Genomic DNA, 23,030 nt, shown 5'->3' on the forward strand with positions numbered 1-23,030 from the left:
TTTCCTTGTTTAGTTACTGTTACTTACTTCTTGTTTACTTTGCTAGTTAGCTGTCTTCTGTGTCTTAAATTTAGTTTTACTTCCTGTGTGATTATGGGCACCTGTGTCTCATTTCCTCCCAGCTGTGTGTAATGTCCACTAGCCCTCAGTGTGAGTATATAAATATGTATGGTTCTAAAAAAACAGAGCAAACTTCCAGCACTTGTTATTCTCAACTAATGGTTAATATTTTAATGGTCACAGTAGAAATAGGTATATTTTACAGTTATTCAGCCAGGAAAGAGTGGAGAATGGTGAAGATGTCCATATAGAGTGCAGTAAGATGCAGGCTGTGAGCATACATGAAGGAGTAGAGGACAGGCAGCACAGTGGATGAAGATTTGTTCTTTTTTGTGGGTTGGTGGGATATTCTCTGCACTGTAAAACCCGATGAGTTAGTGCAACTCAAATTATATGAGGAAACCGATTGCCTTGAATTTAAGTTCATTCACTCAAACATTTAAAGCATGAAAAAAATGACTCATTATGAGTAAAAGGAAATATAACATGACTGCCATTTTTATTTTCAGGGGGGTGGGGGGGGCAGTGAAGAGAAACAGGGAAGTCAGGTAGGACAGGATTCGAACCTGCGCTGTCAGCACTGTCATGCGTTATGCGTGGTTACCTGCTCTTCCACTGAGCCATCCAAGCACTCATGAGTGCCTGTTTTTTTTTTTTTTTAAAGAATCTACAAATGTACTTATACAAACATTTGTTAAAATAGTGAATTTTCTGTGAATCAACTTATTTAACAGTTACTGATTTAATTCATTATTCTATCTTTTTGATATGACCAACATCAAATCTTTACACTTTGGGGGATTGTTAACAATTATCTGCATACATATTTGGTATGTGATTATTTATAAACTGAAATAGAAACAACAACTGAAAGATGAAGTGGTGTTTACATGTTTTGTAATGATATAAGGTAAACTCCAAGAAAATGAGTCAGTGGAGCTAACTGGAATATATTACCACTACTTAAAACAACTGAGTTAGAACTTCAACAATTCATTTTTAATTCTATTTAGTTTATGGGAATGAGTGGCAGATTAAGTTAAATTAACTTACTTCTTTTATTAAGATATACCGTTAGGTTTTACAGTGTGGTTGCCTTCATGTAAAAGTCAACGCATGCTTCTGCTATTGGTTTATGTCAAGTCAGTATGTAACAAATCACAATACAAACACATTGTGCTGTCATCACTCAACTACATTGTTTTTTTTTTTTTTTACTTCCATGCATTCTGTTTGGGTTTATTTACACTGGTCACATGTTCAGGTTTTATATTTTTATTGTTATATGGGCCACAAAGAAATCAAGCATCTCATTTAGAGACAACAGCTTATGGTTGTCATGTGCCACAGAATGACACGTAACCATGACAGAGGAGTTAAAATACCAGCAATGAAAAGTGTTGTTCACATTGTGGCTAGATCAACTCTGTGTTTTGTTTTGTTTTTTTATTTGAGACTCTGCTCTCTGCTTTTCTTGATTACAGAAGTGAGATTTGTGCCAGAGAAAGAAATGTTGCATGTTTGTGTGTGTGGAGAGTGACTGTAGCAGATGTAGCTCTTGATGAGGTTTGATAAGGTAGAAATTGTTGATTACAGGGAAGCTACAGAAACAATGTTTACTGTTTAGGTTTTTTTTTGGTGATTGAATATCATTTTTTTTTTGTTAGATTACTATTAGTTGCTTACTGTATCAGTAACAGTGAACGATGCACATGGCACTTCACTGCAATCAGATGAAAGAAAAGACATATTAAATATAAAGCTGGAATGTGGTCAGCATTGATCTGAAGGCAGAATGGTTAATGACTGCTTTTCCAGTGTTTGTCTGTCGGGCAATCAGACAACCTGACATGCACTCTATACACAGTGACAAATCATTCTGCCCCTGTCTGACAAACAAAAGGGCAAAATTGTATGTTTTTGATTGTTTATCACTTGGCTGACAAGCTCTTTCTGTGTCTTCAGTTAAGCCCTCCTGAAGTGTTCTGTGAACTGTAAGTGAACTGTTCCCCATCACTCAGCCAGAGCTCAAACAATGTCCCAGAACTCTTGAAAAGATTTTTTGGCTTGTAAGACTGTATATGGTAACATGTAATGTAAAATGGTAAACTGAAGCCATAATATTATAACTATACTACTACTATTGGATTGGCACATGTTCTAATGGTGCAAATGGTGGAAAACACACACTCTGGGCAAATCCCAGAGCCTATGCTAAGTTATTTTATGCTTATATTTTATATTTTAATATTTTGCTATGACTGATGTTTATGCCTACTCTAATAATCTATCAATTCATAAATTCCACCTTTCCCTTCAAGAATTTGTAGTACTTGGAACTGAAAACTTATATTCACTGATATGGAGCCCTGTATATTCTCTTATTTAACAGTTCATTTCTTGTTTTTTATAGTAGACACCAGATAAAAAAATGTAATAATAATGATAGTTACAATTTTTAGAGACTCAAAATTGCTTGTAGCAGTCCCTACATAAAAGAGATTTAATAGCCAGCATTTGGAAAATGTGTATAAAAGCTCTGACTGACACAACTCTCATCTCTGTACAGAAAATAAGAAGCCAGAGACACAGAAAGAATGAGGAAAATAGATGTAGCCTTTGTTTTGAATGCTTTCTTTCTTTTAGAGGTAATGTAGCCATATGCTATTAAAAATGCCTGGGTGGTACATGAAGAAAGTAAGATGCTGCTTATATTCCCCTTCAGTCAAAATTTTTGTCTAAAATAAAGTGGTTAGAAATTACATCATCACATACTGTAGGCTATAACACTTTGAATCTTGTGACATCTTTACAATACTCTCTGCACTGTCTGTAGCACATGCAGTAGAGCAGCGTACAACTGTTGTCAAGGTAAGCTGATAATTAGTATGTGAAATACTGTATAAGTAAAACTAATAAACAATGACCCCGTTTCCCATTTTTCCTAATAACTGATATTATAGATTATTTATATAGTATTTACCAAAAATATTTTAAAAAATTTAATTGGGATCTGCCCCCCCCCCCCCCCCCCCCCTAAAAAAAAAACAAAAAAAACAAAAACAAAGATTAACCACTCATTTTAGTGCTTGTCTTTATGCAGGCACAAACACCCAGACCTATATGATGCTCTCAATTGTATAGCTGGGTAACAATGGCACCAGCTGTTGTTTCTGCAGACACAAAAGTTGTGTGTGTGTGTTATTAATAATAAACACACACACACATCTACACAAAGGGTGTGTTTTCCAGCCGCAGATTCCCGCCCTGCTTCCTATCCGCGGTCAGCCGCACATACTGCACCTCCGTTACAGCTCTATTCTTGCAACTGACTTAACCCCATCCACGTTGTGTGAAATCAGTTTGACCTCGCCGTCACAACCGACGCCACGCCGACCTCGTGATTGCTAACACACCTTGGCCAATAGCAGCAGGAATTCCCAGTCATGTCGTCTTTAGCAGACCAATCAGAAGGCGGGTGGGCGGAATTTCCGTGGGCCTGGTGTTCATGTTTGGTTGCAAAGGTAAGCTGTGGATGGATTTTTTTTGTTTAGTTTTCTTTTACATGCTATTTATTCTTCACGTTGTAATTCTATATGGTTTTGTACGTGCCGGTGTGCTGTTGTGTCCGCTAAAATAAACAGAGCGCGCCGGGCCATGGTCGCCCATTGCTTGCTGTGTAAATGTACAGCAGTGCAAAGTATTTCAAGCAAGAGAACAACGGTGATTTTCCAATACTACAACAACTGTATACAGATTCTGATTAATGACAGTTAAATAACGGCTCTGACGATGCACATAAAAAGCTGTCAGAGCACCCTGAAACGTTTTTGTCTCTCATTGCTCCTTTATTGCTAAGTTACACGGTTGTAACTTTGCTTGTTGTAACAATTTAGCCGCCTGTTTCCATAAAGAGGTTGTCTATTGAATGCTGCTTTAAATGCTGCTTTAAAAACTAACATAAAAAAAAAAATAGCTATTCATAGCTACCCCAGAAAGATTTGTTTACATCTGTTTTACCGTTCACAATATGTCTTTACTGCACTGTGCATACTAAACACTGCCGCTTAAGGAAAAACTCGTGAAGACAAACATTTGATAAACTTAAATCCCGGAATAACGTGATAGACTAATCAACTGTTTACACACTTTTATGGTACTTTCAGAAAGCTTTTACCCCGCGGTGTGAGCTGACATACTGGTAGGCTGAGGAGGACGTGCATCCCACCCTACCACACCTCTTCAAGCAGACTCCTCGACTTTTCTTTTTTGGATGCTATTTGAAACTTGAATTTATTCTTCAGTCTTTTTTTTTTTTAAACGGAATGGATTTTGAGAACACATAACCTGGAGAGCTTGTAGTAAAAGTGTGTTGAAAAGGCTGCTGGTGGAGTTTGTCAGCGTTTGAGGACGTCGAAATAGGCGTTTCTGGAAGGGAAATCAACTAGAAAGCTGAAATGGATCAAGCCAGCGGTGGGGATGATCCAAATAAGCCCTCTAAAAAGAAATCCAACGAGGATGAGGGTAAAAACAAAAAGCTGGTAGGTATTCTAATGGCTCATGTGCGTGGAAGTAGCGTGTGTGTGAACTGACACATCCTGTAATCCCACAAGCAGAGGTTAATGCCACGCAACTTTAGTAAGACCAGGAAAGTTAGACTACTTTGCAGCTGCAGAAAGTTTCATTTTATGTGTGTATTAGAAACGATTTATGACACGCACAGGGCTAGTAAAGGAAAGTCTTTTACTTTTAAAGCTAGTGAAAAGAAGGAACATTACTCCAGGACAGTTCTCGATGCAGAACTTCCCTGTTTAGTGCAGGATGAGACACAAACAGTAATTCACGTGTCGTTATTATGGTTTAATGTAGGGGCTAATAGCAGAGTTGAGCAAAGAGGTACTGTTTTGCTGAGTGCCTCAGTTCTCAAAGCACTCAGTGCATCACGTGATTATTCCTGTCAATACATCTCCTGATAGTTTTTTTTTTTTTTGAAGAGCATTCTTGTTGTGACAGTTGGGCTTCCTATATTAATATGCACCCAAAGCAGAAGTTAATAATACTTTGTGACTCAGTGTACAGCATGATGTTCATGAGGTTTGTGGGGGATTTATGAACTATATGAGTGTGTGCAATTGATAAAACTTGTCCTTAGGCAGCCCTAGGGCAGTGTCTATGAGATAACAACTGAAAGCCATTTAACATTCATTTATCGTCATTACATTGGCTGGGCTTGGTGCAGTAGTTTATCTAGAGGAAGGATTGTGCTTATTTAGAAAAGTGGCAACCCCGAGTCTACATCATTAAAGTTCTGCTGTCATTAGGCTGGTCCTGCGTGCTGTATCTTGCATTGAAATGAGATTGCAAGATTTGGAAGCTGTGTTGGAAGTATGATTTTTGGCTTATGTGGAAATTCTTAAAACAATCACTTTTACTTTTTTTTTTTTTTTTTTTAACTCATGCTGTTCGTAAAGTTGTTGGCACAATCTAATAAAGTTTTCTGAGGTACTGTGTAAAAAGCATCTCGACCGTATCCAAAACCTGTAATTCCCTTATTTGGTAAACTGTAGCCACAATCTGTTATTTACTGTCCACAGTGGGATGTTAAATGGTAAAGCTAAACAGTATTAGTGAGTGTGTGAAGTTCACGTTAATGCCTGCATGCCCCGTCAGAGGCTGCAGAAACCAGTGGTTTTAAAGTGTTTTTCCATGACCAGAAACAAAAAAAATTTGGCTCCTGTTTAATTTTTCATGTGTGCTTTTTCCACGTTTGTGGGCAGGGAAAGTTTGGCTGCTGTGGAACTTTCTTCAGCGTTCTGATGTTCCCTTCTAAATCTTGATTATCAGCTCTAGCAATGTTGCTTTATTTTGTGCCTCATAGGTTGGGTAGGTCACAAGTGTAGCTGTAGCCTCTGTTACTAAATAGGGAACCGAAAAAGGCGCCGTTTAGGTTGACCACTGTTTTCCGTTTTCACTCAAACAAATTGGACTGATTGCAGGAGAACATTCTGAATAAAAATCTTTGTTAACACTCCAGGAGTTTACTTAGGTGGTGACTATTGTTGGTGGTCATAATTGCTTGTTTATTAAGTTGTCCTAAAACTGAAACACACAGAGGGAATCAGTGTTGCTGTGTTTCATATGGGTGAGTTTTAAGTTAAAAATGACTGAATTTTTTTTTTCCCTACAAAATTAAGGTAAAGAAAGCGTGACCAAAATAACTGCCAGACAGGAAATCCCAGAGTGGGCTGAATTGACATGCAGTCCCAGAGCTACTAAAGGGTGTTGCTTCAAGAAGTCCTTACAACAGCTTGACACTCTTGAAAATCCTGCTTCCCAAGTTTGAGATGTTTGCAAGAGTGCCAGAATGACATCATCTCTTGCAAAGTCTATGTGAGAGCAATGTTTTTTTTCTCTAGAAAATGGTCTCATTGCCAGGCATGTTCCCTGTTACTCAACTTTCTAAGCAGAAAAGTAAGAGGCAAAAGGAGCCTGAAATTTGGCTATTGCGAAAATGTTAACACAAGCTTGAACGTTTGAAAGAGGAAGGTGATTATTCCTCTCTTGAGTGCAGTTTTGATTTGTCCTGTTGTGTTTAGCCCCACTTTTCAGCTGTCCATAGACATGTAAATAAGCTGAATTATACAAATCTTTAAAATGTAATTCATTTAAGTACTGTACAAGTAATTCTCAAACTTTACTACACATATGTGGGGTTGGATGTGTAGTAAAATATGTTACATTCTTGAGCATGTGGTGTAGGTTGTGTGAATGTGGTCCAGACTTAAGGGTGGGGTAATATCTATGGCAAACAGCATCAAAGTAGTGGTTGTCATTTTCACACTTAGAGGTGCCAAAGAGTACTGTCCCATTTGCACTGGTGATAAGGAAAGGCAGAAACTGACGCAGTTTGGTCAAGGCAAAGTCAAATCAGTCTTTAGAGGAGAAACTCTGAAAGCTGTGTGTTTGTTTAACAAGTCACTGGGCAGCATTACATCACAGCAACACCATTTGGGCTATGGGCCCAGGATGTAGATACTCAGCACAGCCAAGGACATTACAACAACACTACAGTCTTTTGGAACATAACTCAACTTTTCAATAGTTCCTAGCTATTCTGTGATATAATGTCCTTGTGTTGATGTTTTGCAAAAGTATGACATCCAGCAGAACAGCCAGATGGAATGAGCTCTTTAAAAGGAGTTCAGAGGAGCTAGTTTGACAGAGAGGGAGAGAAATATTGCCCCTTTTGAATAACAGAGTAAAAGATGATCTCATAGTGAAGCAACTGAGAGGAAACATCACACTGCATACAAATAATAATAACGTGATATATTAGAATTAGGGTCAGGAATCTGGAATACTTGTTCAGTTAATCAGGAATGATTGCCTCCAAGATATAATTTTTTTCTGACAGTTGCCTATTGCAAAACAGTGACAGCAATCTCATTCTTGTGACGCTTTAGCACAGCTTAGTCACATGCAAGCCCGTTCTTTGTTGTACACTGTGTGAAGATTCAGCAGTATTAAAACAGCTGCTGTAAAGGAAATGGTATTGATTATTAATATTTTTCACTTTATTTTAACAAAGTTAGACCAGTATTGTAACGACGCTGTGCTGAAGTACTTACTATATTTATCAAATGCTTTAGCTAAATGCTGAATGCTCTAGCTGTGGTGGCTCTGTAGTGTAGTGGTTTACAAATTTGCCTAACAAGTAAAAGAATCCTGGTTTGATCCTGGGAGGAGACACACAAGGGGTTACAACAGGAGGGGCTTCCAGTGTGGCCGTGGCGAATAAGGGAGCAGCCTAAAGTAACTTTATCTGCACTTTAAAGATTATAAAATTTCTCCTGGACAACTCATTATATATAGATTTATGTTAAGAATCTCAAACACCATGCATTTTCAATAGTTTGGTATATTACAGTGATCTTCAACCTAATTGATAATAATACATGACTGTTGCAAATTGGTTAGATAGTTAGTTAGCAATATAGTAGTTTAAGTTTTACAGCACATGCGTGTCCATATTTCAAATTGTTTAGATATGAAATGTGACAAATGAAAGGATCTTTGAAAAAAAAAGATTAAAAAAAGATTATTTCTTACATGTTGGCTCCAAGACTGTGAATTAATTTCTGAGTTATTATTCCATTGTTATCAGATGCACTTTTGCTCTGCACCCTTTTTGCTTTTGACAGTTGTTTGCTGTTGCAGTGTGAGCATGCCAGATTGTTTCATTATTTGTGGTTTGTAAGCCGAGCTAAAATTAGAATCCAGAAGGCTCATTAACTATGTTTTGAGAAGTATTATATGTTATTAGTCCCCATTATGTTTTGTTAAAATAAGTTATTAAAAAAATGGCAGACATACTGTTAGTGAGGAAACATTGGTTTTTGAAGATAAACGGTATTTCTGGAAAACAAATGTGTAAAGATATAAGGCATTTTAGTGGCTTTAGATTATATTTTGTGAATGGCTGTCAGATTTAATCAGCCCACTTCCTATTGTTGATCCATCCAGTTAGTATTTTTTTGCACCGCTAGGACTTACAGTAATATAATATCCTACTAGCACATTTAAAAACACTAAGGCAAAGCATGCAGGTCATATTCATGGCATGGAAAGACATATTTAAAGAAAAAACAAACAGTGGTAACAATGGTGATGTCACATTCATGCTGAAAGTCATTTATATTCAAAGCAAAATGGAGATTCTATTGTGAGAAATGAGATAATAATGAAAATGACACATATAAGTAAGCGTTGGGCTGGTTATTGTGAATAAGGTGACAAATGAAAGTGGGGAGAATTTGAAGGAAATATTTCACAAAGGGGCCGGATGTAATGACAGAGCCACAAGTCACTGGGCAGTGAAAGAGGTTTATTAAAAAAGCAACAAAGAAAAAAACAAAAAAAAAACTTGATACTAGTATTGTACCTGCATAAGAGAGATCTGCTGGGTAACACTGCAAAGCTAGTTTTGTGGTGTTAGCCAGCTTGCTGCTAGCTGCAAGTGCAAGACAAGTAGTTCTAATTATTTTTATTGTTTGTCCTCCTCCAACTACAGTAGTTTCTGTTTGAGCTAGTTCGACAAGGTAACCATGAAATTATGGAAATACTGTAGCATATTCTACTCATGAGAACACAAGTCTTAGGGATAGCAGTGTGGCACAGAATTTGGTCTCAGAAGCATTAGTGTCCAGGCTTGCAGTTTTATCTGTCTACTGTAGACATTTTAATTTGCCATCCCTTACGAAAATTCACTATGGTTTCCTATACCTTACCATGGTAAAACCATGGTTACTGCATAAAAACCATATTGAATTTTCATAAGGGATGGTAGCAAAAGCCCATATTGTGACATTTCAAAACTGCTATGAAAAAGCAGACAATTTAACATCTACAAAGAAATCTGAGATTAGTATTGTAACTTTTATCATACCAAAAAAAATTGTAACGATGAAAAATATTGAAAGCTCTTTTGAGAGCTAAGTAAGGAGTTCTGTTTATGTCAAACAACCATTATTATTGCTTTAAGCTAACTCCAAGCTAGCTAACTTTATTTTGTGATCAACCTAGGACCGTCGGAATTTTGTAGGACCATTAAGTTGTAATGGTCCTACAATGGTCCTATTGTAATAATACTCATTATCATAGATGAACAGTTCAGCACTATTTAAGCAGTAACCACCTGAACTGAAGACCCAAGATATTGAGCATGTACTGTCGCATGGTCCCGCATATATTTTTGTTGCCTATAGTATGTACGCTTTTTAAATAAGTCAAGTCTCCCAAATTTAAAATATATAAAACATTTGTACTGGAATTACACACACAGTTTAGCAATGGGCAAACTTCATACTTCTGACACTGCTGATATCACATTGTGAAGTGTACTTTCGCTTACTGTGTTTCTGCTGTTAAAAACTGTGGTATTTGAAGTATTTGATGTTTATACACGAGCTTCACAGAAGCCTCGGAAATCATTTTAGGTCATGTCAGAATGTGGTTAGCACAAGCTGTTAGCTTGTCTGTCACACACTTGATTCATTTACAGTACTTTGCAAAAACATTGAGCCGCCCCTCTTTTTTAATTTTAAAAATGGAGAGTAGTGAAATGTGCAGAAATGCATTTAAATAGAGTGAATAAGGTAAAAAGAGAGTTTGTACAATTCTGACGAGCTTGAAAGTCAGTATGTACTATGACCACTTTTATTCTTCAACACAGTCTGAACTCTTTTTGGCAAACTTTGTAGTAATTTCTTTAAGTAGTCTTCAGGAATAGTTCTCCAAGCTTATTGAAGGACATTCAAAGCCCATCTTTGGATGTTGCCTGCCTTTTGTTCAGTTGTCTGTCAAGATGATCCAATATTACTTCAGTAATATAGAGATCTGAGCTTTGGGGTGGCCAATCCATGACTGATAGTGTTCAGGTATGCTTTTCCTGCACTGGCAGTGTGTTTGGGATCCTTACATACTGGGACACCTCCTTACGTTCTGAAGACATTTTGAACCAGAAATTTCAAATTTGGATTCATAAGACTTGTTGCCACTGATTTTTCAGCCCATTTCTTGTGTAATTTGGCGTACTTCAGCCTTTTCTCCCTTCTTTAAGAATGGCTTCTTGACAGCCACCCTTCCCTTGAGACCATTTCTGATATGGCTTTGGCAAACAGTAGATCTTTGCTGGATATTTTCCCATTTCTTAAGGACATGACTTCCAGATACTCTTCATCTAGTTTTTTTTTTTTTTTAGGTCTGTCACTTTTGTTCTTCAGTTGTCCAGTTTCCTCAGACCTTTTAAGAACACACTGCACATCCTGAGATATGCCAAGTTTTAGGCTAGTAATTCTGAGAATCACCTTGGTGCAAAAATATTATGTCTTAAACTGTGTTATCTTCTAGCTTCAACTAAAGAAATGGGCACAAATTATATGTTTTTGCAACAGGCTGCTAGTAACCAAGTGCCTAAACATTTTTTATGCTTGAATGACTCATAGGTTAGTGTTAAGTGGGTTAAACAAACAAATAAACGCTCCTTGGAAACGGGTCAGGAAACTATAGCCTAGTAAGTATAGCCTATATTGTTTGGCTAGTCTTGACAGTTTTTGTCTTGTAGTCATACTATTTTCTTTGTGGTTTTCACATGCTATATTAGTGTATTAACATATCTGAAATTATGCTAGGGTGGACACGTGAGAAACAGCAGGAAACACATGAGAATCTTTTAATAACATCCAGGAAGTTGGAGAGCGGAAGCAGTGATGAATGCTTTAGTCACACAGTGGAAGAAACAGATTCACTCCTCTAAAGTCACTCTCTGATATGAGCCTTATTTATGTTTATCAGTGAATTAGTTCTGAGACATGAAAATAGGAAATGTGTTTGGCTGCATCAGTTATTAAAAATTCCGTGTAAGAGTTAAGCTGAGCATCAGTGCATACATGAATCATACTTGGGAGTTGCTCGTATAGCAGTTGGATGATTCATGAGTGGATCAAATGTTCTGACAGAGCCTGATGTATGAGTTTTTTCTTTAAATTTGCATGTTGTTTGACCACTCTCTTAACACCTTTCTAATCTAAGTTGTAAACGTGTGCCACCGATTATAAAGGTGACAAAATCTAATATTTGGTGTGAAATGTCATTGAAAATCCAGTTATTAATATAGAAAACACTATACGAAGAGAATGAAGTCAGTTGAAAAGTGTATTTTAATTGGACTATTTTATTTAAATAAACCTCTTCATATAATAGAGGATGTTCAGTGAAGAGAGGTCAGTGCAGAACAGCTACTGACTCTCTGACAGAACCGAGCTAGTCGACTGCCCAGTGCGTGTTCAGTGAGAAAGGCTTGACATGGGTGTATCATGAGTGAGTCACAATTTAAAATATAACAAAGGAATGAAAAGAGAAATGTGACAGATATAGTCACTACTGCGACAGTTATAATAGCATATTATTGGTCGCACTGGGACTATTTTTCAAACATTTTACTGCCCAGCTCCGTTGTTATGTACAGTTTCATTACACACCACTTAGCCAACAGCCTGCAGATAAAAAACAAGGTCATGGTTCACATGTTTTTGCACTTCTCAGCAATTAGGGAAAACAACAGCTATAGCAGGTGGGGACATGGCATGGTTTTGAGCTGGATTTTAAATCAGAGGAATCAGAAGTTATTCCAGATGATAATAATTATGACACTCTACAGTTCCTCTTGCATATGTCTTCCCCAGTGCAGGTTAATTTCAGTAGACTTTAAAATACAAATTACACTGTATGTGATGTTATGAACAGTATGAAACTATCTTCTTTTCTTACAAACCTCAGCTTTTACAATGACTACATATCTTGCCACCCTCAAGGATGCAGTAGGAATTTTGCTTTCAACAGAGATGGAGATAACCCGAGGGCAGCACTGTGCTAGTCTGCAGTCACATGGTCAAACCATCCATTGTGGAGCCATTCAAATCATAGCTATACTAGCTTTTGTATACTTCCCCTTTTCAGTATCTGTTTTGCGAAACTAAGCCATACCAGCACTTTCCTGAGACAATAAGGCCACCAGATTCACACACTTTTAAAGTCACTAGAGCTCTCATAGAAATCTACTGCATTCCATTTCTTCATTAATTACATTTTTTTAGCTTATCTAAATGGAATTAAAGGGAAGTATCTTAGGTCAGTATTACTGAGGGAGATGTATTTATGATACTTCTTTTTTAGGAGAGCAGAATTTTATGTGCTGATTGAATTGTTAGCATGTCAGTTTTTTGAGCTGACAAGTGTGTCATTCTGCTCTATGCGTATAATATATTTTTCTGTTATGGTTAAAAGGCTGTCTTTTATTGCTTGTTGTTCTTCCGTGTGTGTATGCTTGTGGCACTGCCTACAGTTACAACACTACATGCCCTACATGCTTTGGAAGCCTGTAGGGCACGTAGAAGTCAGAATCTTTCAGATTTTACATGTGTAAACCGCATATAGATGTGTTTGAATATAGGCATTTCTGTTGTTACTATGTACCACCTCATATGTGACTCACTCAGGGGTGATTATCATTTTGGGCCACTTGTAAACACACGCATAGGTCTGATACACATGCTGGCAATGGATGCTTTTGGCTCCAACTTTTTATCTGTCATTTTTATCTGTCTTGTCAAGCTATCTTTTTTATTAATCATTTTGTTAATTATGGTATTGTTAGTCTGTATAAAAATTAAATTATTTCAGACTATTTCAGAGTCAGTTTCCCTTAGTGACATCTTCAAATTGCTAGTTTTGTTAAATTAGCAATTCTCTGAATTCTCTCAATAATTTTCTCAATAAGCCCCTCAGATGTATAAAATTGACTGATGTTAATAGACCTGTTGTAGATATTAATTTACAAAGATATTCAGAGATTTCAAAATCTCTCATGAAAGTGGTAAGATAGAAAATATCTAGTTTAAATAATAATCGCACTCAAGGCTATGGAGCAGATGTTTATTTCATTTAATGATTCAGAAAGAATTATTGGCACATCGTGAGTGGAAAAGCATGATGGGGAGAAATTGTATTTCTATGTGACAGCTGCATTCAGTATCATAATAAATATATTTTAAATGAAATGTAACTCACATCAAACGCCAGGTTTAAATTGTGTCTTATGTCATTTTGCCTCTTTTTTCCATGTCCATGCTTTGCATGAAAAGTGTGCTCACTGTGCAAACATATGGAAAAAGTTAGAATAAGTGTGCACTGAGAAATCTTTTGCAACAGCTTAGGGACTGTTTTGGACTACCTCTCTGTTTACAAAAGCAGTCATTGAGAAGGCATTGTAACAAGATTTATGTAGATGAATTAATTTGTTTTGGCTTGGTCTAATTCAGTTACACGGATGGTATTCTGTGCTGTCTGATGCCTCTCCTTTCAAATTGGTCAGTACATTGGTAGCGCAGCAGATCTTATCCGATTACACAAAGACAAATTGTGTAATTTTGATGTTTATGACGATGACTAGCAAATATTACTCTCCAATGTAATGTCATAATTTTGCGGCGCCTTGTTTTTCTTCAGAGGAGAGCAGCTTTTAAGCATAATTTACACAGTACCGTTAGATGAATGTTTTCAGGTAGGAGCTCTTGTACACTCTTTTGAAATGTTGAGGAGCAAGAGACCAAATTTGGAGGCCCCTTATACTGACATTTAGAACAGGTCAATTTTGTTCACATATTTTTATCTGTGGTTTGACAGTGACCACAGACATGTGTCTGTGGCTATCCGTGTATAATCTGCAGTATTCAGACAACTGTACTATGTTGATGTATGCTTTTCTGAATTTAGGTCAACACTGACTGAGGTTACTAAGCCCCTGTGTTTTGGTAATGATGTGTTCACACTAATTAATTTCTTACGTGGACAAAAATTAATACAAATATGTGAAATCTGAACATATTATCAATTTGTAATCATTTTAAGTATTGCAGTTGTTACCCTGACATACTGCATGCTTGTCTATACTTGAATGTAGTTGTAAGCTACTTTTCTTTTGGTAAAAAAAGGCATTTTGGTGTTGTGCATTGCGTTAGACAAGTTATATACTGCTTCTTATCTCGTTTCAGACGGTAGTTGTCTTGACTTGGCAATGTTTACAACAATGAGAGTTTAGAACATTGTTCATTTTCACTTTCTTAATAAGCAACAAGCAGTTTTAGAAGTTATTAAACAAACGAACGCCTGATAAAACACGGGTTTTCCGCTGAGCTACTAATGCTTACTTACCAGCATTCAAGGCTAATTATAAGATTTTCACAGTTCCCTTAATTTCTCTTTTATGAGCTTTGAATTTATTTTCCGAGGAATTTATTTTTGCCACGCTGAAAATCAGGGAGTGTTGCTAAAATTTGCTAGCATGTAGATGAGCAGAGCATCTGATTAAACACAAAGGACACAAGGTAGTTTAATGAATTTAGCAAGAACTGTCAGAAGCACATTGGATTACAGCCCTCACTGCCAATGATGGCTATCTCCGAGTAATTCTTTTTTTTTATTATTAGAACTAATTAAAGTAAAACTCAATTTCCTTCTAAACCCATTTTACAGTGGCATCGTGGCTACTGATTTTATTGTGATAGTTCCAGTGAGTGAGTTAAAATGACATCACGCAGATGGTCTAGTTTAATTGGTTGAGTATAACAAGCGTTGCTATTTAAAAGCTTTGCAATTATAGTCATTTTGAAACAAAACTAGTCTTTTGTCCAGCCTGAAAAAGAATTTATTTCTTATGCCACCTGGTGATACATAGTAATAAAACTTAGAACAGGATATGACTTTACACAAGTTAATGTAATACTAACATTAATTGTAGTTTGTAGTATTAATTTCAGCATTTATTGTGTGAAATATGCATACTGTTATGGTTTTGTGTCCCCAAATTGGTTCTCAAGTTGAGCAATATTGCTTTGTGTTTTCATTTTAAAGGATCTGCATGGACTCATAATCATATTTGATTAAGGAGGGACCCAGAGCTAATTTGATTAGGTTATTTAGAGAAATATGTGTTTGGTAATAAACATTTATTATGATGAAAAAGTTTACTTTAATAAGAGGGAGAAGCCCAGAGGACATGCAAGCTTAATTGTTAGATGTTAAATTGCAATGTTGCGATGTTGCCAAGATAATGGGCAAGGAAAGGCCCTCAAGTCAAGGCAATTAACCAAACAGTGGTTTGATTGTTGTTAAATTGATTAGAAAATGTTTAAGTACTCCATTTGAAAATTAGCTATTGTTTCACACAGTTTTAGGCTGCTAGAGAATGCTGGGCTTAATGATACATACGTACTGAGTTACAAATGAGAAAAGTTGTTGCTCGGGTCAAATTATTAGCTTTACACATGTCGTGAAGTGTCATGCTGCCTTTTTAAAAGCAATAAATGCTTTTACAATACCGAAACAAGTACCTGGACATCCCCAGCAGAGCCCTCTATATGTAACGCCTGTGTTTTTTTAACTTGGAAAAACAGCTTGGGTAACACTGCACATCGAGACTGAAGCTTTGTTTTCTCTGGTTCATAGCGTTATCTCCCAACTGTTGATCAGTTGTAGCCGACAAAACTGGTGATAGATATGGCAGTTTGAGTGTCTGCTCAGTGTTGCCCAGAGCGACAGCTGATGAAGATACACAGAGGGAGGTGCAGGTTAGAGCCAATCTGTTTGCTTGCCCCAGCATCAGTAGTTTCCTGATTAGAATAGTGGAGAAATCCGCGGCTGGAGGCAGGCTTTATGGCCATCACTACACCACATCTCCCCACTCATTAGTACTTTACAGCCTAGCGCCACAGCATATGGCATGTGTTGCTACTGATTCCCATTTGAGGTGTGTTTCAAATGGCTGTCCCTTGCCGAGCCACAAGCCCTTGGCAGTAGCCTTTCTTAGTGTGTCTGAGATGAAGATGAATATCTGGATTAGGAGAAGTGGGTTGTTTGAATGTTTTGGACCGCTGTCACTATAAAAGATGCTCTTCAGAACACATATCACAGTAATAAAAGAAGCTTTTGGTGTTAAAATGTGTCACACTGTATCAAAATTCCCAGAGAAAATGTATTATTTTGGGAATACATGTACCTTTAACCAAGCAGCACTAATTTGCAAATTATTAGGGTTTTTTTTTTTTGAATGGGTGCAGATGTGTGGGATTATAGGTGCTTTATGATAGGTCTCATTTTATGTATTTGTATTTGGGCTGTTCATTCTTGAACATAAACATGTTTACTTTTACCCTATTATTTGGGATCATCAAGTGTTAAAACATCCTACACATGTACAGGATACCGAATTTGCTCATGACAGGAATGAGCTGATGCTCTCTGTGATACCAAAGCAATTAGCACATGTGCTTTATGTATTCTCTAATGTATGCAAGCATTATTAAAAATTTAATTTGGTATCTCAGAGGGAAATGCAACAGCATTTTCTACTCTGTGATACCAAAGACAGAGAGGAAAATACTGCAGTATCCAGGGAACGCTGTACATGTGAAAACACTTGAGATGGGACACGCACTTGCCAGTGTTGTCGTTTTCTGTTGGATCTTGTTTTTCACACTGTGCCCTCCCTCCAACAGAACATACACATAAAAACATTGGCTGATGATATGGTAAGGTGCTCGGTTTGATTTTGATGTGATTAGTTTTGTTTTACATGCTCTCATGTTTTCTTATAGCTGCATGGGACTTCTAACTGAAATATATGGATGGATCAAATTTACCAGAAGGAAACTGTTAAACTTGACATTTTAACTGTACAGGAAATGGGTTACATCTAATGTTAAAATGATACAGTGTAATTATACAGTAGCAAATTTTGATATGTTTCAATATGTCTGTAGTAGCACTCTTTAAAGCTGTGCCAAAAAAAGACAATTTTTAATAGTTCTGTGCTTTGCACCACCAAGGTCTGTTTGTTTAAAAATTTCATTATGAATATAACTTAGCCCTTAGCATGTATGCTTTTGTAAGCAGGTCATAGATCATTTAGTGTGCAATTATTAGTAGCACTTCTGATTAGATGGTTTTACTTGGGGCCTTTTTAATAACCTTAGTTAACAAACAGCCTGATCCATGTAGTATTACATGAATTTTGCAATGTACAGCCAAGACATTATTGCATCAAAAATCTACTTTAGCTGAAAAGTGTATTTGAGGCTTGTAGCTTTCAGTACGTTTGATCCATCTGGTAATATTTCAGTAAACCGACAGTTGCAACATCACGTGTGTCATCATTATATGTTTGTCTGTTAATTTCATTTATATATGTTCATTCATCCAGCATGTTCTCTCCCTTCCATAATACTAACATTGACTGTTTGCATGCAGTCCATGTACTTTTCTGCTTTTATACTTGACTTTACTGCATTCATAGGAGTAGTATTAACCAATTAATCTAAATTTACCTCTGAAAATAACTTGAGCACAAACTAGGCACTCCTGTTGGTTTGATGGTAAGTAAAATCCTGATTAGTTTAAAAATACAGGTGTCCTCTGCATGTTGCAGATATTATTTTGTATTTATTTTCTACAATAAAAAGTAAAAATGAAAGAAAAATATATCTATAGTATTTCTTGTGTTTTAACCTCATTTTGATTTATTTGCAGAAACCCATCTTGTGCTGTCTTTAATAGCAGGAGACAAAGGTTTTTGATGTGTGGGAACGTAAAGATTAGGTTTCAGTCAGATTAAACCAATCTGCTTCTTTAAAAAAACCAAACAAACATGTTTTTCTCTCAATGATCCAAACACTTCATAAATAAAGGCTGCAGTACAATTTTTTAATATCTCAAAAAAATCTGTTTTCTTTCAGCGTGATCGAATTACCAGTTTTAGGAAAACTGGGATGAAGAAGGAGAAGCCCCTCATCCAACACCCAACAGATCCCCTGTCTACCCAAGCTGAACTGCCTGTTCCTCAGCCCCTTTTTGACGAGCGCTCCATGAACCTCTCAGAAAAAGAAATCATTGACCTCTTTGAGAAGATGATGGTAAGCTTTGTGTTTCTCTTGCGTAAGGTCATCTGTTGTAATAAACATCAGTTTTATTACAACTGCTAGTGCCACATAATAATAAGTAATGAGAATTTCAATATGAACTCTTAAATGTGCTCTTGAACAGAGTTATTATTATGAGTGTACGTGGAATTAGTCAAGGCAAAAGTTTGGGTTTGAAAAGCATTTTTATATCTATATTTTACTACAAATACATCCTTGTTTTCCTGCTGGGGGATGATAATAGAGTGATGGCTCTGCAGACCTACCCTGGTTTTATGCAGTGTCTCCCAATTGTTGTTTCAAAACACGCATATTCTGTTCAGAAAAAATGTCCTGTCAGAAAGTGATGATATACAGTTCTTTTAAATAAATAAACAATTCTAATTAATTTACAACATTATGATTGAAAAGAGGATTCCACAGCTGTGATCTACCCTGGACAGAGCTTTATTTGTAGATTTATGGAGACATAACATTGATACTCCCAAAGTCCAGGACTGAAAACCACTGATGTAACTTTAGAAGTTTGCAGGTTAAAGCCCCACAAAACAATATTTGGATGGCACACACAGCTGTACCTACGTCTTAGCATGATATCCTTAGGGCAATGTAGACAACTCCTACATAAAACAGTGCCCTTTCCTGGGTTTACACCGTACCCCTCATTTGATTAGTGATCCAGACTTGAAGTACAAACTGTGCAACAAATCCATCCATCCAATTTAGGGTTGGGGAGTGGGCTGGAGCCTATCCCACCTGTCATAGGGTGACAAGCAGGGTAAACCCTGGACAGGTTCCCAGTCTGTTGCAGGACTAACAGAGAGAGAGAGAGACAACTATTCCCACCTATGGGCAATTTAGAATAACCAATTAACCTAACCCCACTAGCTGCCCTGGCTGGGTGGTGGATTCGAACCCAGGGTATTCTTGTTGTGAGACAACAGTGCTAACCATCACACCACTTGATGTTCAGCTGATTCGCCTTTTTTTTTTTTTTATATTAAAGTCTTATTTCTGGAATATGCACAGTTTACCACAATGCTTGGGTTATATTTAAATAGCTTATATTTATTTATTTTTTTATTGGCCAGAAATCCCATGGTTGTACTGTATTGACACATACTGTCTGTGCATCCAAAGCATTATTTAGTTTATTTATCTATAACTCTGTGTCATTGAGCTCCATTTTTGTCCAAAAAACAATTAAAAAGGCATCACTAAGCCACACTCTAGCACTGGATGACATATATTTTCATTATGAAAAATGCAGGCATAGATTATTTTGAAATAGCACCACAGACTAATAACCGAGGAGGCGTTGACCATCTCCAGAGATTAGTTAGTGTAGGGAAGAGGCCATTGCTTATGATTGGGAGCATATTTTGTATTTTTGTTCTTTTTTAATAAAAAAGAAAAAAAAAAGCATTGGAAAGTGTTATATAATTGATTGTGTCAGCATCACATGACTTCTCCCCAGTGTCACGGTGTTGGTTTATTTAGCCCAGCTTGAAGAAGGCCTTTTTTGCCTAAGGTGAGAAGCCCGGAAAATACGTGTTACACACTAAAGTTCAGCCTTGTCTCTCACATTTTGCTGCTCCTGCAGTACAGTCTAAATAATGTCCCAGTGACTGCAACTACATTCTATGGTGCTCAGGCTAACGGTTGATGTAGTGTTAGTGCTTCTACTGATCAGACTCTGTCCCATAAATTTGTATTTCTCAGAGTACTTCAGTTTGTGATAAGCTGGCCAACAAAGTTGCAAAGCAGTGTAAGCAGAACTGCATGTCTGTCTGACCTTTGACTCTGAGGAACTACTCTCTACTTGTTGTTTTTGGGCAACAATGTTAAAGTCAGACTTTGGTCACATATCCAGTACATACTATTAGTTCATTGCTGGTTTTTATCTTTTCATTGGATTTAATGATTAAAAGCAATATATGGAACCAACATTACCTTTTAATTTAACCAAAAATGTACTGCGGTATACACGACATTTATAGTAAATGTAAATGTGTTTTACATTCAGATGTTAAGCTTTTGTGAGGTAGATCTCCACCTATGCGTTCCTTAGGCCAATATGAGAAGTATGAAACTTTGAAATTCACTTTGCAGTCATCTGTGGGGTCAAAGCTCTGTCACACTTGTGATTTTCTCCATTGAAATGCATTTTTGGCCTTATGTACTGCAGGATTGAAATCTTACAAAAAGCTTTCAGCCCATCTCTTTGAAGTGAGGAGCTGAATTACTCTGGCTTCATTGCATAGGTTGTGTGTACTATTGTGGATAATGTCTCTGAGTGCGTATGTGTGTGTGTTATGGTGCCTGCCTTTGCTTTTTTCTCATACAATGGTCTTTATTGCCAGGGCCAGAGAAATACGACCAGTGCTCCTGGTTTTCATCAGGCTAGTGCTCAGTGTTTTCTTGCCTGGGTGCTCATCCCTGTCTCTCAGTTCACCTCTCAATTACTATGTTTGTGCTCATAGCGGCGTGACATTAAACCCAGGCTTCAATTTGCTCAGTGACAGATGACACAGAAGGCATGTTTGTTGGTCTGACATTTGACAGGCCTTGACACTTGAGGTTGGGAAATATAATTACAGTAATGAAATTAAAATAAAAAGGGTTATTTACTTATGTACTTTTCAAGTAACTGCTATTTACCCTCATAGACACTAAACTTTTCTGCTCAAGTGTAGTAAACATAGAAGTAACTGTGGTGTGTAGTTTTTGGTTTTTTTCATGATAGGAGCTTCTCTTCAACATCTATCTGTTCTACACACATTTCACTTGCTCTTTGTCTTCTTTGTCTCTACACACAATCTGTAATTAATTGTTATTATGGTCCTACATGTTGCAGTCTTAGATGTCTAGCTGGCTTCAAATGAAGGGTTGACCCATGCCATATTAGTGAGACCCCCTACTGTGCATTAATGACTAGGAGGAAAGTGAAAATATATTTTTTTTCTCTGGAAAGTGGTTACACATTGCGCTGTGTATCTCAAAGCCTAAATAGCACGTAGCCTATTACTGAAAGGTCATCAAAAGGGTTTGGCAAAATATAGGAAGAAACACTCAGTCAGTGGCCAGGAAGCCCCAAATGAACACTTTCTAGAATGTCTGAAGCCAACCATTAAGAGCAGGAGTATTTTATAAGAATACAGCAGAAAGTTAAAATGTATGGAAACTTAAAAAAAAAAAAAAATTACTTTCAGCACTGCCTTTAGGAGAGCATTGTGTATATATTTACTCCATGTGTTTTGTCACAGAATTTCCCAAGATGTGCACAGCTGGAATTCTGAGGATCTCATCAGAATGCATAGATGTAAATCAGCTGATGGACTGTCTGGTATTTGCATCTCATTAAGAATGCAGCTGTAATGCTGTAGTAGACTTCACTAATGGCACACAAACAACATAAAAAGCATTATATTCACTATTCTGTTGAAGCCTGCCACTGAACTTTAAGGTATCACAATATCACAGTCCTTTTTATCATCTGTAAAATTATAACTGTAGAACAGCAGAGGGACGGCGTTTTGTGAGGTCAAACACATGAACTCATCTTCTCAATTTAGACAGTTTGCCTGATGGTGTGAATTTGTGTCAGTAGCTGCTGCATATTGGCACTCTGTGCTGAAGTTGCCATTAGCAGTCACAGCATTATTGCCTAGATGATGATTTTACTTGTCTCTCAGCATGAAAACCTGCAAGAGCATGACATCCTTACTTGATTGATTCAACTGATTTGATTCCTGTGCCAATTTGTCTCTGTTTCCGCTCTTTAGAGAATATCTTTTTCAAATAGGGGAATAGTATTGAGGTGCTCGCAAAGACAGAGGACCAGTGAAAGAAGGATGTGACATTGCAGTGCTACTGTGGCTAGTTTGAGGTTTTATGTGCCTCTCTGTGAGCCTTGTCAGGATGAACACTCCTAGTAATAAGCTCCTATGTGATCCCTCAGCAGTTCCACTCTGCACCAGGACATTAAAACCAGCCCACAGGAGAATTACTGCATGTGCCCTTACACACTCATGGATCAGACTTGAGGCTAGTGGACAAAATAATTGATTTGTCACAGTTGAAGCAAAACATTTTATACTTCTACTTTTCTTAGATCCAGTTTTCCCCATAGGGTGAGCACTCCATACTGTTTTCTGCCTCAGATGCATTTGATGGTACCCATTAATTTTCCTTTTCAATGATACAAAGCCCTGGTTTTGTTCAGTTTTTAGGCATATCACACCACAGGATTTTGGAATTTTTGTCCATCTTTTATTTTTCTAGATACCTTGTGGAAGCTAAACAGGACAGTGACAGTGTCTACCAGTTTTGCTTTGTACTCAAGCACATTTGAAGTGAAAATGCTTACTTACCCACATCAGATGAACTATGTATTAATTTTTTTAATACAAGGGCTAGCACATTTTATAGGTCAAATTA

General features: G+C 37.0%; 1 protein-coding gene across 2 annotated transcripts in view; it reads left to right on the forward strand.

The window, feature by feature from the left end:
• The first annotated feature begins 3,476 nt into the window (after positions 1-3,476).
• The window catches only part of diaph2 (diaphanous-related formin 2), a 382,484-nt gene continuing 362,930 nt past the window's right edge, over positions 3,477-23,030 (forward strand). The window contains exons 1-4 of one of the 2 annotated variants that reach the window (XM_030738657.1): positions 3,477-3,584; positions 4,227-4,601; positions 17,172-17,204; positions 18,408-18,584. In XM_030738657.1, coding sequence (XP_030594517.1) covers positions 4,518-4,601; positions 17,172-17,204; positions 18,408-18,584 — 294 coding nt within the window. In that variant the 5' untranslated portion in view covers positions 3,477-3,584; positions 4,227-4,517. Of the gene's footprint in view, positions 3,585-3,669; positions 3,784-4,226; positions 4,602-17,171; positions 17,205-18,407; positions 18,585-23,030 lie in introns of those variants that run through there. The other variant, XM_030738656.1, reaches the window with a different exon arrangement.

The sequence above is a fragment of the Archocentrus centrarchus genome, chromosome 10, assembly GCF_007364275.1.
Source record: "Archocentrus centrarchus isolate MPI-CPG fArcCen1 chromosome 10, fArcCen1, whole genome shotgun sequence".
Lineage (NCBI taxonomy): Eukaryota > Metazoa > Chordata > Actinopteri > Cichliformes > Cichlidae > Archocentrus > Archocentrus centrarchus.